Source organism: Canis lupus, chromosome 6, assembly GCF_003254725.2.
Source record: "Canis lupus dingo isolate Sandy chromosome 6, ASM325472v2, whole genome shotgun sequence".
NCBI classification, from domain to species: Eukaryota; Metazoa; Chordata; class Mammalia; order Carnivora; family Canidae; genus Canis; species Canis lupus.
In genome coordinates, this window is record NC_064248.1 from 50,045,253 (window position 1) to 50,060,606 (window position 15,354).

Here is a 15,354-nt window from a genome sequence, read left to right on the forward strand (position 1 = left end):
ATAAGGAAGAGCTAACCCACCAGTGCAAACAATCACATGCTATGGGTAAGCATGCCAGAGAATTAAAGGGCATTTGGCATACAACAAACACTCAGTTTGCCCTGAGCCAGATCTATTGCCTCTAATCCTGAGCATTTAAGAACAGGAGGAGTATAACACAGCAGCTTCAAGATAACAAGGAGCAGAGAGCCGGCCCAGCAGTGACATTGAAACACGTGTCAGTCTGCTCTGATAATTGCGAACAGAGCGGATGTTTAGAAAAGCTTAATAATTTATGGTTACATATGAGCAGCTTTTGCATGGGTGAATCATATCTCCTAATATAACTCAGTAAATATTAATAATTATCTTATGGACAGATGATATATCATGATTTGAAACTGCCATGTAGGCAGGTAATGTTAGAAGATAATAATTTAGCAGGAAAGCAAACCCTCTTAATCAGAATCATATTTTGTAAATCAAGGGTTTCATTTGCCATGAAAAATAAGAAACCAAACTGGTTTTCAGAGAATCACCCACTTTCATGCGCAGATTACAAATGTAATTTTAAAATAATAGCAAATAAATGCATGCTCTGGAGGTTGGTGCCGTATGGCATACTGGCTTCTCGAATGGGTGTGTGTTTTTTAATTAGAGCCTGTAGAGAGCCTTGTCGTACATGCCAAACACTTAAGAGCTAAATAATTTCAATAATAATTCACACTGACCTCTGCATAGGTGTAATGAGTGTCCCAAGTGATCTTCAAATACTGCTATAGCCAAGACATGATAAGTTAGCTGCAAATGTGCTTCCCCCTGATTTGGGGAGGTTTTTTTTCTTATTAAAAAAAAGGTTGTAAAGGAAAATATTTTAAGTGAATAAACTACTTGTAACCGTATTATCAAATGGCAAAACATATTCAATGATGTATACAGCCACCGACTCTCTCTACTCAGAAATAATTACCGGCTTTGTGCCTTGTAACCCTTAACATTTGACTCCAACAATATTATAGAGCAGCCACTGTGTTTTCAACTTTCTATCCAATTCATTTTTGCTTTGTTTCTAGTATTAATTGTTCATACTTGATACCAAGAACAGGACCCTATTATTTGAAGACCAATAAATATAAATTCCAACCTTAATATAACATAGAATAACAAACAAGGATCAGTTAGCCTGGGGTGGTCTAAATGGACTAGGTGACACTTGCCTCATGGCAGAAAAAGATGCATTCCAAGGGGTGTGGTGTGGAAGCTTTCTGAGCCAAGAGGCTGGGGTGGGCGACAATCTTGGGGAATGGGGAAACCTAAGCCCTTTGGTAGCACATTATACAAAAGAGTCTCTGCCTTTGAACATTCTTTATGGTAATGACTTGGAGGATGGATCACTGAAACTAATTCTCCTACTTTCTCCTTTGTTCATTTATTTCTTTGTTCCTTCTCTACTCATGTCAACACAGCCAAAGATTTATGACATCCATACTAATGGTTTTAAGTTTCTGTTCTGAGTTACCGTGTTTTGAATGAAATAATTAATGTAAAATCACTTTGAAAAGTTAAAAGATCTAAAGGGAGGTAAACATAAATAAATATTTGCTTGGAGGCACCTATGATTCTCAATCTCTAGATGAAGATGGGTTTGATGTGGGGGATTCTCTATATGTGTTTATTGAACTGTATCAAGAATAAGCTGAGTGGATCATGGTGGAATGAGTCTGGAGTCAGAAAGATCTACATGTGACTCATGGCTTCACTTATTGGATTTACAGTTTTCTGTGTTCTAGTAGCCTTCTATATGAAATAATGGTGATCAGACTTCCTCCAGCGAACCATCATTCTCAGAATAATGCTTAGTACATAGTATAAGTTCCATAAAGGATAGCTGTTATTATTGAATTACAGTGGAGTGGTGTCATTCTACTCTACCTTTAAGCCTACCTTGGTGGGGGAGTGTTTATTCTGGGTAAATTTAACCCTTATTTCTACTAACCTAATGGATGAGATTGGTAGGTGTGAACAACAGAGAAGGTTGGGAGGTAGGGGACAAAGAAATAAAACAGCCTATGAAAGAGGGAAAGGTGAGAAAGTGAAGTGATGGTGAGCCATCAACAGTGGCCTCAAAAACCATGGGTACCACTGTCATGTAACTTTGCCCTTTACTCAAGATGGTTGGGTACTTACTCTTTTTTTATTTTTTAAAGATTCTGAGGCTTTCCTTTTTTAGTTCCTTAACGTTCATGTCATTGTGTAGTCTTTAGCTGGTCCTTTTTTTTTTAGCTGGTCCCTTTAATAGGTGCTTTGTTCAAGTCTGCCCATCCTTTCATCCATCCATCATCCATATTTTTCCATTCATTTATTTATCAAGCTACATAGTCACAGGTATTCCCCTATGTGCTAGGCATTGTACTAGGCTTTTTCTGATGGGGGCTGGGGGACAGATACTTCTTCTTCTTCTTTTTTGCTGGAAATCTGATTCATTTTGGTCTTTTTGTGAAATTAAAAAAATCTCCTGAATTAAAAATAATCAGAATATCTGGGAAATTAAAAACAACAACAGATGAACTCCTACAAATCTGATAAACCAATTACTCAAATATGGAGAGTGAAAAACAAGCTTGGAATGATTTTGACTCATGTAATTGCTTCAGAATAATTTCTTAAGTGTTTCTAGGCAACAGCAAATTTAAGAAGAAGAAACAAATGGTGGTTTCTCTCTCTCTCTCTCTCTCTCTTTTTTTTTTTTGCCTTTTCTCCCTTTCTCTTCTCTCTCATGTTGTCACAAAAGAGCACCTTGTGTTATCTCCCACAATGTAATGCTAGATATGGCTGGCTAGGTCAGGGCAGGAAGGCAGAAACATTTGGAATGTGATATGTAGCCTTCCTCACTGCATTGGATGCGACATTAGTTTCATTAAGGTACAGGTGGACCTCACAGGTAGATCAGAGCATTAGGTAGGGTTAAATTTGGATTGAAATCAAACGAGCTGGATTTCGATAAACCACAACCAGCATCAAAATCATTTAACCTTTATATTTCTACGTCAATCCTTTGAGTTCCTTTTTGAAATTGAATCTTACCTGCTATTTTTTTTTGAGTTAACTGAGTAGATTATTGCTTTATATGATATTGAGAAGAATGCATTTCCTAATACTGAATCTCCCTTTGTGGAGGAATTTCCTTTATGTGGGGTGGTGGTAGCTGCGGCCTGCTCCTCAGATTTTCTCATGACATACAATCACACAGAAATCTACTCCTTCATGTATCTTCCTATTAGTACCATATGGGCAGGCAGTTTCTAACCATTTGGAGACAAATGAGAGCTCATTAAAGGAAGGCAGAGGGTCAGAAGTACACTTTAGAATATGAAAAAAAAAGGTCCTTACTAAAGAACATTTAATCATAAGTAGATAATCCTTCTCAAAGGGAAGGCAGTGCGTTTGTCTCATTCTCCTTGGCAGTTAACCTTTTGCATTTTATGCTTGTGACATTTCTGTCAGGCGCTCTGTGTGCTCCAATTGAAGTCAGAGGTCTTTGGACACAGCTCAAAAAGTAGCAAGTGTCTGGAGGGCAGCTTGATGTAAACCATTTTGGCAGGAGTCATGGAGAACAGCTGGGCAGCTGCATAGGAAAGAGGAATCTAGAATGTGAATGACATAGTTCCTTGGGATACTTCTGAGGGTGCTTGGTGGGGGGATGGTGGTCATTTGGGGTACAGGCTATTGGATGGAGGGAATCAACAGACGTGACAAAAGAGGATTTCTAAGCCAGCCTATAAATGTATGCACATGGATGTCTGGACTAAGAAGTCAGCACTGGATTTGCACCTGCGCCTATAATCAGGAAGTAAGTGGTTCAGTGGTCACAGTAAGAACAGGGCTCATCTGGGAGACAAATTGAAAGTCTATTTAAGCAAAGTGATTCAGAAGGAGTTGTTCAATATCATTTTCCTCCTGGGAACATTTCTTCCTAAGGTATTAATCAGGGCACCAGGCAAAATACTAATATTGTTCCAAAGCTGAGAATGTGTCTCTGAGACAAAAACCATGGAAACCTACTTATTTTCTGAAATGTTGCTTCTCTGAAAGAAAAACTGAGAGGATGAATAAGCAGACATGCTTTACTTAAAGGTTAGGTGTGAGTCAGGGAACCTCTGAGTGTTTTCAATATGGCAGAGAGTCATCTGAACGTCTATATAAAATGATGCATGTGAAAGAGTGAAATCATAGCATGGATTGGAAATAAAAAGTGCTGTAAAAGGGTAGCATTTGCAGGATTTGACTTCTGTAAAAGTTTTCTGCAGGATCTGAGGCATAATTTATTTCTATAATTAAGACTTCTAATTTGATTTTAAATCTTGGGTCTTAAGTTTTTAGCTGTAGGAGTCAGGGCAAGTCAGCATCTAAAAATGTCATTTTTCTCACCCATTAAATGTTATCTACCTCATAAGGTGATTGTTGGTATTCAACAAAATAATCTATATGAAGGACTTAACACAGTGCCTGGTCTATAACACACACTGTAAAAACTAACTGCTGTTGTTAGCATTTCAGTCTTCAAGCCATAAAGAAAACCCATCAATTATTTCCAAATGGAAAGAATCCTACTTGGGTGCTAATCTCAGTTTACTCAAAGAAAAAGATTCTTTGTACTGGCATAAGGAAATGAGAGATCTTGGCCAAAAGATAAAAAGCCCCTGATAAATCTCCAGGCAGTGTCCTTCTTTCAATTGTTTTTGACTCCTAGTAAGGAATAGGATCTAATATTTTTTGAACACCTACATGTATGAGGCACTCAAGAAGTTGCTTCACTGATAAAGTCCTGTGAAGTCACTATAATTATCCCATTATTACAGACAAGGAAACTGAGGCCCAAAGAGATGAAAGAACACATCCAAGCTTCTGTATGTACTATGGTTGGCAGAAATAGGGACTTGAATGCCAAAGGCCACACTCTTTCAGTTCATCTCACAAGACTGTGGAAGTATAGTAGTAGGAATGAAAACTCCAGGGGCAGTCTGGTCCTGCTACAGACCCTGAAGGAACAGCAACGTTTCTATTTTGATGTTCCCATTAAAATCTTATCCTCTAGCTGAGAGGCCTGGCAGATGGCAAATGTCACCCTTGAGCAGTCATTGAAGTCAAATGATAAACACATTCAGGGCTGGGGATGCTTCCCCTGCTTAGGGAAGGAAGATGGCTGTGGCTGGCTCGACCCCATTGGTTGACTTCATTGCTTCTTGGAGCTAACAGGAAAATGTACTTTATTTAGCTGGTAATACTAGCTCCTTTAAGTGCCTCAGGTAGTTGTTTTGGAGACAGATTAAATCTAAAAACACGAACCTGATGTTGAGCAGCTTTAGAAATATCTGAGAAGAAAATGTTCAGTTATCAGGTAAAGCTGCTCTGGCAACATGATTTCTACGATGTGGGGCAGTAGTGGAGGCTGCTTAATACAGACAAGGCACAGATATTTTTTTCCTCTGTATGTTGCTTCAGAACATTCTGTTCTCTGCACATTTTTAACAAGATAAACATGGCTTTGTGGGTCACAGTGATGCAAATTCTTTAGTAACTCTTGGCAAATACCTTTGTAGGGCCATTCCTTAAACAAGGCAATTTGCTGGGAGGTGGTAGGTGTTTCAGCATTTCCAGGACATTTCCACTTACAGCACTCCTTTAGTTTTACAGCAGGAGAACACTAAACCTGACTGGTTTTGAGGCCCATGTTTACCCATGCTTCTGTGAACTCGACTAAGTCCTCTATCCTTTCCAAGCCTATTTTGCCGTGTCTGCCACGGAGATGTCAGTGCTTTCTAGGATTGCTGTGAAAATTAAATGGCTTAATGTAAGTGCAAGTGCTTTGCAAATTGCACAAGGGCACTTAAAAATGAATCATTCTTGTTACTATTATTTCTATTTAGGGGTTGACATCATTCGGTGTTAATAAAGGAGCACTGATGGTTAATGACACCCTAAAGATTCAAAACAAAGTTGTAGTGAAGTCACAGGCACGAAAAGCACAGTGTAGAGAATCTAGTCAATAATATTGTAATAACATTGTATGGTGACAGATGGTGACTATGTTCATCATGGTGAGCACTGTGTAATGTACAGTTGTTGAATCACGATGCTGTGTTCCTGAAACTAATATAATAATATTAGATGTCAACTATAGTTCAATTAAAACAAAACAAGAAACCCTCATAATTCATAATAAGGTGCCAGAAATTGGGTAATGTATAGACACGTAACTAGTAATTTAATATAGATATTAGAGACTTCCTATAAAAGATAATAACTCTTCAGACCATAGAGTGTGGTCTGGAATGCTGTGTGCTGTCACTCTATAGGCAGCATAGCGTAGTCAAATGAGTTAGTTTCTGATCCTCCACTTCCTAATTGTGTGAATTTTTCAACCTCTGCACAAAAAGTGAAGATGATGACACTGTGTCAGGGTTATGAAGATTAAATGGGATGATATACGTAAAGTATCTGGTGGGTAATATGGCTAGTAAATATGGTTTCTCTACTTCTTCTGGCTCCTCTTTCTCCTTTTGTTTTTTTTTTTTTGTCAGATAGGAGCTCTAACTAGGCAATCCACGGTCAATACCGCTAGAAGCTTATGTGCTTCTCAGAGCATTCAGGCATGGACTGAAAGCAATCAGTAGAACCCTAGTAAATTCTCTGGGATTACTTACAATGTTGCCCAAACTTGTTAATGGAGTCTATGTAGCCACTTCAATTATCATCAAGTGCAGAGAAAGTTGTAGGTGTTCAATAGGGGCAAAGATTCTTAATGAGGAGGCTCTGAAGGGAAGCATGGAGGTGTCTACAGAGTGCAGGGGATGCCGGGATTAAATCCAGAACTCCTTTGGAGAAAAGGATTCTGTATTGATGATGAGAAAGTAATCATCAGCTAAGCCAGACTTTGGTAAGAAGCTCTTGCTAAGGGATGCCTTATGGAGGATCACGCTTTCCAAACTTTAGAGTTGATTTTTTGAGTTATTTTTAAGTATTTGTTCTACTATTCAGAAGCACTTCACATCTTTGAGCAAGCAACGGAGGAGTTGTAAATGTAAGCATTTCAATGATTACAATATAACTTTTAAAGAATTGTTAGTTTAAAAACATCTCAATGAGTAGTCAATGATTTTAGCTCTTAAGTATACAAGTGCATGAAATTAGGCAAGCAAAATGAAAATCAGTTTAAAAAGGAAGCTTTTTTCCATGTTGTCAATTTGAGGCCTAATGCAATCTGTCCGTATAGTGTGCTGAGGATGGACAGAATGTGGTCGTTTAGCTATGGGATATTTTCACTTTGCAGGTCTTTTCCTATAGCTCTCACCAAAGAGAACAAAGTCGCGGTGAGTGAGATTTTGAAAGCTACCTATGTTTCAAAGATCCATAGGCTTTAAATTGTTGTCATTATTATGCCATAAGAAATCCCATCTTTTTTCCATGCATAGGTTAGAAAATGGTTCTAACATTTTCTTTCTTCCATGCTATCTGTATTTTGTGATAATACTAATAACCCCATCTTCTATTCCAGCTTTTCAATTTTTTCATATCCATCACCTCATTTTAAGCCAAAGCAATTTAAAAACTTTCCTTGTTACGTCATAAGTTGCTGACTTAGTACCGATGGTGTGTGATGGGCAGGGAAGGACATTGCGAAGTGAGGTCAACACTTGCAACCCAGTAATTAGGGAAGTAGAAGAGAGAAAATGCTAGTAAAGTATTCCTATGGTGTCTTCTCTTCCAAAGTATGGTTGTGACTGGGGAGAGCCTGGGAGAAGGGTGATGGAGGCACAGTGTAAACACACCTGTAGGGCTGTCACCTGTCCTAAGGTGAGAGTGGGGGATGGGGCTGGGAAGGACTGTTTTATGATCACCTGTTATGTGCCAGGTAGGTGCCAGTAGCTGAGCTACAATATACAAAATACGTATATTTTTCATTTGCTCAATAACTACAAAAGATATTATTACTACCGTTTTATAGATGAGGAAATAGGCCTGGAGAGCTTTGGGTAAGTCACTACTATGTATTTAAAAAATATATCTGTTGTCTTCTGGTGTTGTCTTAGCCTTTATTAGAAATCCAAATGGAAGATCTGATTTTGTCTCTAAAAATAAGAATGGCTCTTATATATGCAAAGTCAAACTAAAAGAAGTTGTGGAGTGTCTCAGTGAGGGTCATACCTGAGGATACTTTGTTCTAGAACCTGGATCTGGTGCTGGTCTTGTTGATTTTGCTTCTTCATCTCTTCCTGTTCTTTTCCGCTGCTGACTCCATCTAGAAGCCATTTCTCCCTTAAGGCCTTTTTCTGATATCAGGAAACATAAAGATGTTTTTATATCAGTCAACAATTTCCAAAATCTCTGACTGCTTTGAAATATTTTGAATTTTAATATGGACAGAATAAAGAGAAATGATTTTTTCCCACTGCTTTGCCTGAATAAATCTGGTATTTTCCTTCAGTGTACACTTTGTGACTCCCTCCCAAAGCCAGTTTATGTATCTAAATTCTATTATCTTTCAAGTTCTAGTTCAGGTCCCTCCTTCTCTGTGAAACTCTCCATCCCCCCCCCCCCCCCCATGCTCACCCTCAGAGAACTCTCTTTTCTCTGAATCATGCAGCACTGTCTGTTTACATATGCTGTATGTCTACCAGTTGTACGGGGACCTTATCATGTGATACCTTACTATTATTTATTTGGTTAATGGGTATACATCTTGTGTCTTTGAAGTGGAAGCCTCCTTTAAGCCATTTTTTATTCATCTCAATGACAGTGTACAGCTCATGTTCCAAAAAATCTTTGTGGGATTATTTGAAATGATGGGCAAAACAAGAAACTGCTATTGTATCTTAAACCATTCAATGTTAGTCTTAAGTGGTGTGGTCAGGATTTATTGCTTTGCCTACCCAATACCCCTTCTTTTTTTTCTGAGAACCATCCTGGTTCCAGATACCCAAGTTCAGCACAGATTACTTGTTCCAATAATGTGATGCACAAAGTTCACTGATCTGTCTAAATATTGGTGAGTTGAATTTTTGTTAACTTTAACAACAACAAAAACCTTATGTTTTATCACATGCAGAAAAACCCCCTTGAATTTGCATGAAGGAATTACAATCCTATACTTTGCCTGTAAGAAAACTTAAAGCAAATGAGACATGTGTTAATTTTGGAGGGAACTTACCTAGCATCCTATCCATGTCTTACTTCGGAATTGTTAGATATTATTTCAGAGAGTTTGAGTTTCTCCTGAAGAAAACTGTTCTCCCGGGCAGCCCGGGTGGCTCAGCGGTTTAGCGTTGCCTTCAGCCCAAGGTGTGATCATGGAGACCCGGGATCGAGTCCCATGTCGGGCTCCCTGCATGGAGCCTGCTTCTCCCTCTGCCTGTGTCTCTGCCTCTCTCTCTCTCTCTCATGAATAAATAAATAAAATCTAAAAAAAAAAAAAGAAAACTGTTCTCCCTATATATCTAACTACCTATAAATTATTTGTTCAAAAATTGCTTATTGGGGATTGACTGTTTCTAAAATGGTGAGGAGAGAAGAATGGGAACTTTGTATTTTCTGAGATTTCTTTCTCTTACACCACGATTAAAATGAGACCAAGTAAAAAGAACTGGAGAGGATGCTAGGATTAATGGTACTGGAATATAAATACCTTTGAATTTTAAACAAAATTTAAATAAGGTTGACTGTGGTAGGTAATTATCAAGTGATGGTTATTTTAAGTGAGGCAATGGTTTCCAAGACAATAAGAAACATTACATTGATTACAAATATATATTCTATGGAATTATAGTTTTTAGGACTGATAAAACCTGGACTGCTCTAGTTGAAGCATTGAGGGGGCCTGGCAGCCATGGATGCACAAAACAGTTTGAAAGCCACCAGACTGAAAAACGACCTTGTCCCAGCTAATCATATTTGTGCTGGCCTTTTCAGATTTTCAGGCAATTGCTTGTGGACAACACACCCCATAAGAGTGGTTTGTAGCCAGAGATTATTTTCCTCAGTGTTATCTTAACCCTTAATTACAGCTGTTTAGCCGTTTGTAAAAATGTTCTCCTACAGACACAGTTAAATGTTATTAATAAAGGTCAAAGATTTATCACTTGAGATCAAAGATGCCAAGAAAATCTTAGTATACTATCATTTTAAGAATTTACCTTGATTTTAATTTATTTTTCTTTGATGGAATGTGATGATAGCTAATGCATAGTAATGAAGACAGATGACACCTCTCAAAGTAAATTATAGTCCTTACAAACCACCTACGAGGACAGTTTCAGTCATTTACATCCATATCACTATAAGAAGCATTGAGATGGGATGGTTTTATGTTGCTGAGTTACGGAGAACAGAGAATAATTCCTGTGATGTGATTATTTGAACTTGGGGCTATAGCCTTGGTTCTTAGTGTGGCTAGGAATAAGAATAATTTTAATTTTAGCCTTATAGAACTTTGTTCATAATTCACAAAAGGTCATTTACTTCTGAGATCTTTGCCAGAAGTAAAATGACAAAAATGAATGTGTGAATCAACTCTTTGCCTCTGAATATAAAATATGCAATTTGGATGTGCAGTTAAAACGATACGGTTCAATCACATACTATAACATATAGTTGTTTTGTTTTTAGGTCACAGTTTAGACTTGTGCTTTCATCTATAAGGTCGATGAAAAATGTATGTCACCACAATGATATTCAGAATCAAAAGCCATCGTAACTAAGTGAAAATATAAGTGACATGTAGGTAATAGATCTTTGGGCAGTTTTTTTTAGGGAAAGGTTTTCCTGAAGCATTTTGCATGCTATATTACAGTAGACTTTAGGAACAAATTAATTTTTCATACAAATCAAGTGGACTTCCAGAAAAGAAAAGTTTTCTAAGCTAAGTGTATTTTGTGTTTCTTGGCAGCAGACTGCGATCATGTAACTAGGCAAGGAGCAGCACAGTGTACAAATCTCAAGAATGTTTGAAAGCTAGAATGCTACTCATGTCCCCCGAAACTCCCTTTCTAGAGTGTCATTGGTATAACTGATTGCCAGGTTCCAGAGCCAGAGAATATCAGAACGAGTTGCTACCATTACTTTGCAATATATGTACTAATGATACAGAGGAGTCCTTTGTAAATGTTTGTGTTTGTGTTTAAAGTGTGTCACTGAAGTGTAATGAAACAGCTCGCAATTGGGAAAGTGCTCAGGACAGTCAGTAGGGTGGAGACAGATGGATAAAGAAGAGAAGAAGAGAAAGACTGGTTAACTGTAGAGACAACAGAGCTTTCTTGACTTGGTGAACGTATTGTATTATGAACTTTATAAATACTTCAGGGGTGCCCGAGTGGTGCAGTCGGTTAAGTGACTGACTCTTGGTTTTGGCTCAGGTAGTGAGCTCGGGGTCATGAGATCAAGCCCTGCGTGGGGCTCCACACTTAGTGTGGGGTCTGCTTGAGATTCTCCCTCCACCCCTCTCTCTCTGCTCTCTCAAATAGAGAAATCTTTAAAAAATATTTCTGCACATCTCTGAACCCCATTTGTAATGGTGCCCAGTTGCTGTTTGGTACAGGCAACCATTTTCTGCAAAACACTATTCAAACAGCCCTGCTTTCCTCTATGTTCCCTTTGTGGTCCATGCCTCGCATGCGGTGCTCATCACGGTGGGAGTGTCACTGCAGGTTTCAGTGTCAGTTATCATTTTAAGGACACAGGTAAAACTTTATTGTGTCTTCTTAGTGTCCTGCTTAGTACCTTACACATAATGGGTATTTAATAAGTATTTTTTACTAAAAGGCCCTCTATACATCCATATGAATCCTACTTATCATTTAGACTCGGTTTAAATCCCACATCTTTAATAGATCTGCTTTGACCACCTCAGATTGAAGAGTACGCCTAATCTTGTTTTTGTTTTTAAAGATTTTATTCATTTATTCATGACACACACACACACACACACACACACACACACACACACACAGGCAGAGACACAGGCAGAGGGAGAAGCAGGCTCCTTGTGGGGATCCCGATGTGGGACTCGATCCCAGGACCCTGGGATCACTACCTGAGCCGAAGGTAGACACTCAACCCCTGAGCCACCCACCTGGGTCCCACACCTTATATTCTTATTTATTTTTATTTTTAAAAAAGATTTTATTTATTCATGAGACACAGAGAGAGAGGCAGAGTCACAGGCAGAGGGAGAAGCAGGCTCCATGCCGGGAGCCCAATGTGGGACTCGATCCCAGGACTCCAGGATCACAGCCTGGGCCAAAGGCAAATGCTCAACCACTGAGCCACCCAGGCGTCCCATATTCTTATTTAAATTAAAAAAAACTTTTAATTTGTCCTAATTATTTATTTAATCCTGAGTTCCCTGCTAGGTTGCAGGCAGAAGGGCTACAGCCCTCTGGGGCCACTGTTAGTCTGTATGGCATTAATATGATAAGCAGGAAAAAGTGTATCTCACCTCCACCCCTTCTGGTCAGTGCACAGCTCGGGAAGATGGATAGCACCTTTGTGCAGAGAAAAAGAAATGTTCTCCTTCAGACAGAAAGAGTCCTATGCCAGCATGCACAGTTCTAAAGGAGTGTGGGCAGGGTTTTAGCACCCCTTTCTCAGGTATCTTTGTGCAGTACACAATCTGCACAACAGTGTACGGAGATATAAAGCATGATAAATGTTCTGATTGGATTGGATTAGACAAAGTCTCCTGGGTTCCAGAAAGCAAACCTATAGGGAAGATCATGTATTATTTTTGGACTGGTTTTGGCAAGTATTGAAAAAAGGTGTCACCTCAGAAACAGACTTTTCAGCGAGTCAGGGTCAGAGCTTTCTTTTGTCAAACTTGCTTCCTACAATGAACTCAGGGGATGTTTAACCCTTTCTCCTACTGTGAGCTCTACTGTTTGGCTACCCACTCTATAAGGACCGTAATTGCTAATGCTAGAGAGCTATCCATTTACTCAGAAGTAGTCATTAGTTTATTGTGAGACTCAAAGTGTGTGTGAGTATGTGTGTGTGTGTGTCAGAGTGAGAGAGAGAGAGAGAGAGAGAGAGACAGAATAAGCACTGGTTATGGAATTAGAAATGGCTTAGCTCAAAAATTACTGTGGATTTGACTTTTGATCAGAGTTTCACCAAAATAACTTGGTAAAATTTGTTTTAGTTCCATTGATTTTTCTGGTTATACACACTGCATTTCTTGGCTCTATCTACTAGTCGCATAAATTCAGGATGACATACTGCAAGGATAACAGGCTAAATCTACTTTGAAATTATCCATCAAACATTGGAAATGTCAATTTATATAGGAGCAAAGAAACAGAATCCAGAGAGCGGAGGTTAATTGGAATCCCAAATTATGTTTCTTTTCAGAGGTGGCTACTTGATCCATCAGAAAGTCGAGTGAGCTGAGTTCGGCAGGTTTATCTTAAGCGTGTAGACCCCACGAGTGTAAGGCATTGTTTCATTGAGGGATTAATTAAATCTATTGATAGGAGCCTTGCTAGATAAGTAGCTTCCTGCTTGGGTCTGTTCACAAGGAGCTCCTGTTTGTCATTTGGTTGCATCCTGTGGCTAAGCTACGCAATAAAATGTTGAAACTCAATGTGCTTTAATTACAAAATGACCACACCCATGGAAGATGTAAAGTCTGATTTTAAAAATGGAGGTTTATTTCTGGTTATGATCTCATGTTTTGTCAAAACAAAAAAACAAAGGAAAACAAAACTCCCCAAACATACTCAAACAATATTGGATTCATTGCACTGAGCTTTTAAATATAAGCATCCTTGACTCGGCCAGACAGTGTCTGTTGTACACCCCCTGGGAGAAGGCTGGCTTTTCATTGATTTCAAAAGGGACTTCCTAGCTGGATTGGTCCCTAGGGATGTTAAGCAAGACTGTGTTCGGGGCCAAATTAACAAGGCTGACTTCTCAAGGTTACCCAAGAAAATGAGGAAATTCAGTAGTAAAAGATAAAAGTAATACAAGCATGTTTTCAATTTTCTACATGTTTACCAGAAGGTATTAATCTCATATGCACATATTATGAGCTCCTTGGCCTCCTCTATGGTTATTAGGGTGTTAGTAGAAATATGTTGAATTTTTTTCCTTCCTAGAGCATCTTTACCATAGAAATTTTGAGTGCTAGTAAGCTATTTGAATACAAAATCATTGAAATGAAATTAAATTCATAAATTACCTTCAAATGCTGGTGCTTTAGTTTTTCTTCTTCTATTCTCAGCCGCTTCTGTGAGATTTCTTCCTGTATTTTTCTTTTATCCTGAAATAAAAGAAGTTCCAGCATAATCAACTTTTTCAATTTGCTTAAATATGTTTCCTTGGGGTTGTCGTCATTACCGAATGGCTGGCCAGCAGTATGCTCTTGGCACTGGTAGGAAGCTGCTTTGGAAACTCAGATTTCAAAGCGACGGAGGGCAAAGTGAGACATTCAAAGCATTTTGCTGGTGGAAAACAATATAAGGTGCTTTTTCAAAGAGAACTTGAAAATATTTTAATGTCTTTCCTTCCCTCCCATTAATCTCGCAAGATTGAGCTGTTGAGTGATGCGATGGAAAAAGTGAATTTTAAGGAGGGAGTTTTGAAATAGGCAGGAGGAAAGCCTGCGAGGAGGGAGACTGTTCCTGGCACAGGGGTGAAGGAACCGCCAGGGAAAAGGTCTGCTTATGTGGGAAAACAGGATAGCTAGCCTACAGAGCATTCAAAAACTAGAAAGCTAGAAAGTGGCAGTGTTTCCTCCTTGTATAACTTGCTATGTGGAGATAGAGAAAAAAGAGTTCAGATAATGCTTGTTAACAGTAAGAGGGCTTTTAGCTGTGGTTAAAAAATAATTCATGGGGAGATAGAGCCTCTTTCACCGAGTTTAAATTGCATTACCTCAAAAAACCCAGAAAGCATACCTGTTAATGGCCAGGGGTTGTACTTTTTAGAAAATACAGCATATGTATTAAATAGCCTGGGTTTGATTTCTGGCTCTGCCACTTACGAGCTCTATGCCCTTGGACAAAAATCCTTAACTTCTCTGTGCCTCAATTACTTCATCTGAACAATGAGGATAATACGAGAATCTACCTCATAAAATATGAGCATTAAATGTATGTGAAAGTCCCTAGCACAGAGTTTGACGCAGAGTGCCCTGTATTTGTTTAATAAAATTAAGTAAATAAGACATAATCTGTTAATCACAGAAAGTAGCACACTAATTCTGATAATGCTTCCATAAGCCTGAAATGTTTTAGAGATTCCCTCTCTGGAATTGTTTGAGGCATTTTATGAACTATGCAAAAGGCCCTTATTTCCTTATTATTATTATTTTTGGCCAGAGGTGAC

General features: G+C 38.6%; 1 protein-coding gene across 1 annotated transcript in view; it reads right to left on the reverse strand.

The window, feature by feature from the left end:
* Positions 1 to 15,354, reverse strand: part of PALMD (palmdelphin) — a 49,893-nt gene that overhangs the window by 18,575 nt on the left and 15,964 nt on the right. The window contains exons 2-3 of the mRNA XM_025417532.3: positions 14,207 to 14,287; positions 8,185 to 8,309 (exon numbers count right to left, since the gene is read on the reverse strand). Of these exons, the coding sequence (XP_025273317.1) occupies positions 8,185 to 8,309; positions 14,207 to 14,287 (206 nt within the window). The remainder of the gene's footprint in view (positions 1 to 8,184; positions 8,310 to 14,206; positions 14,288 to 15,354) is intronic.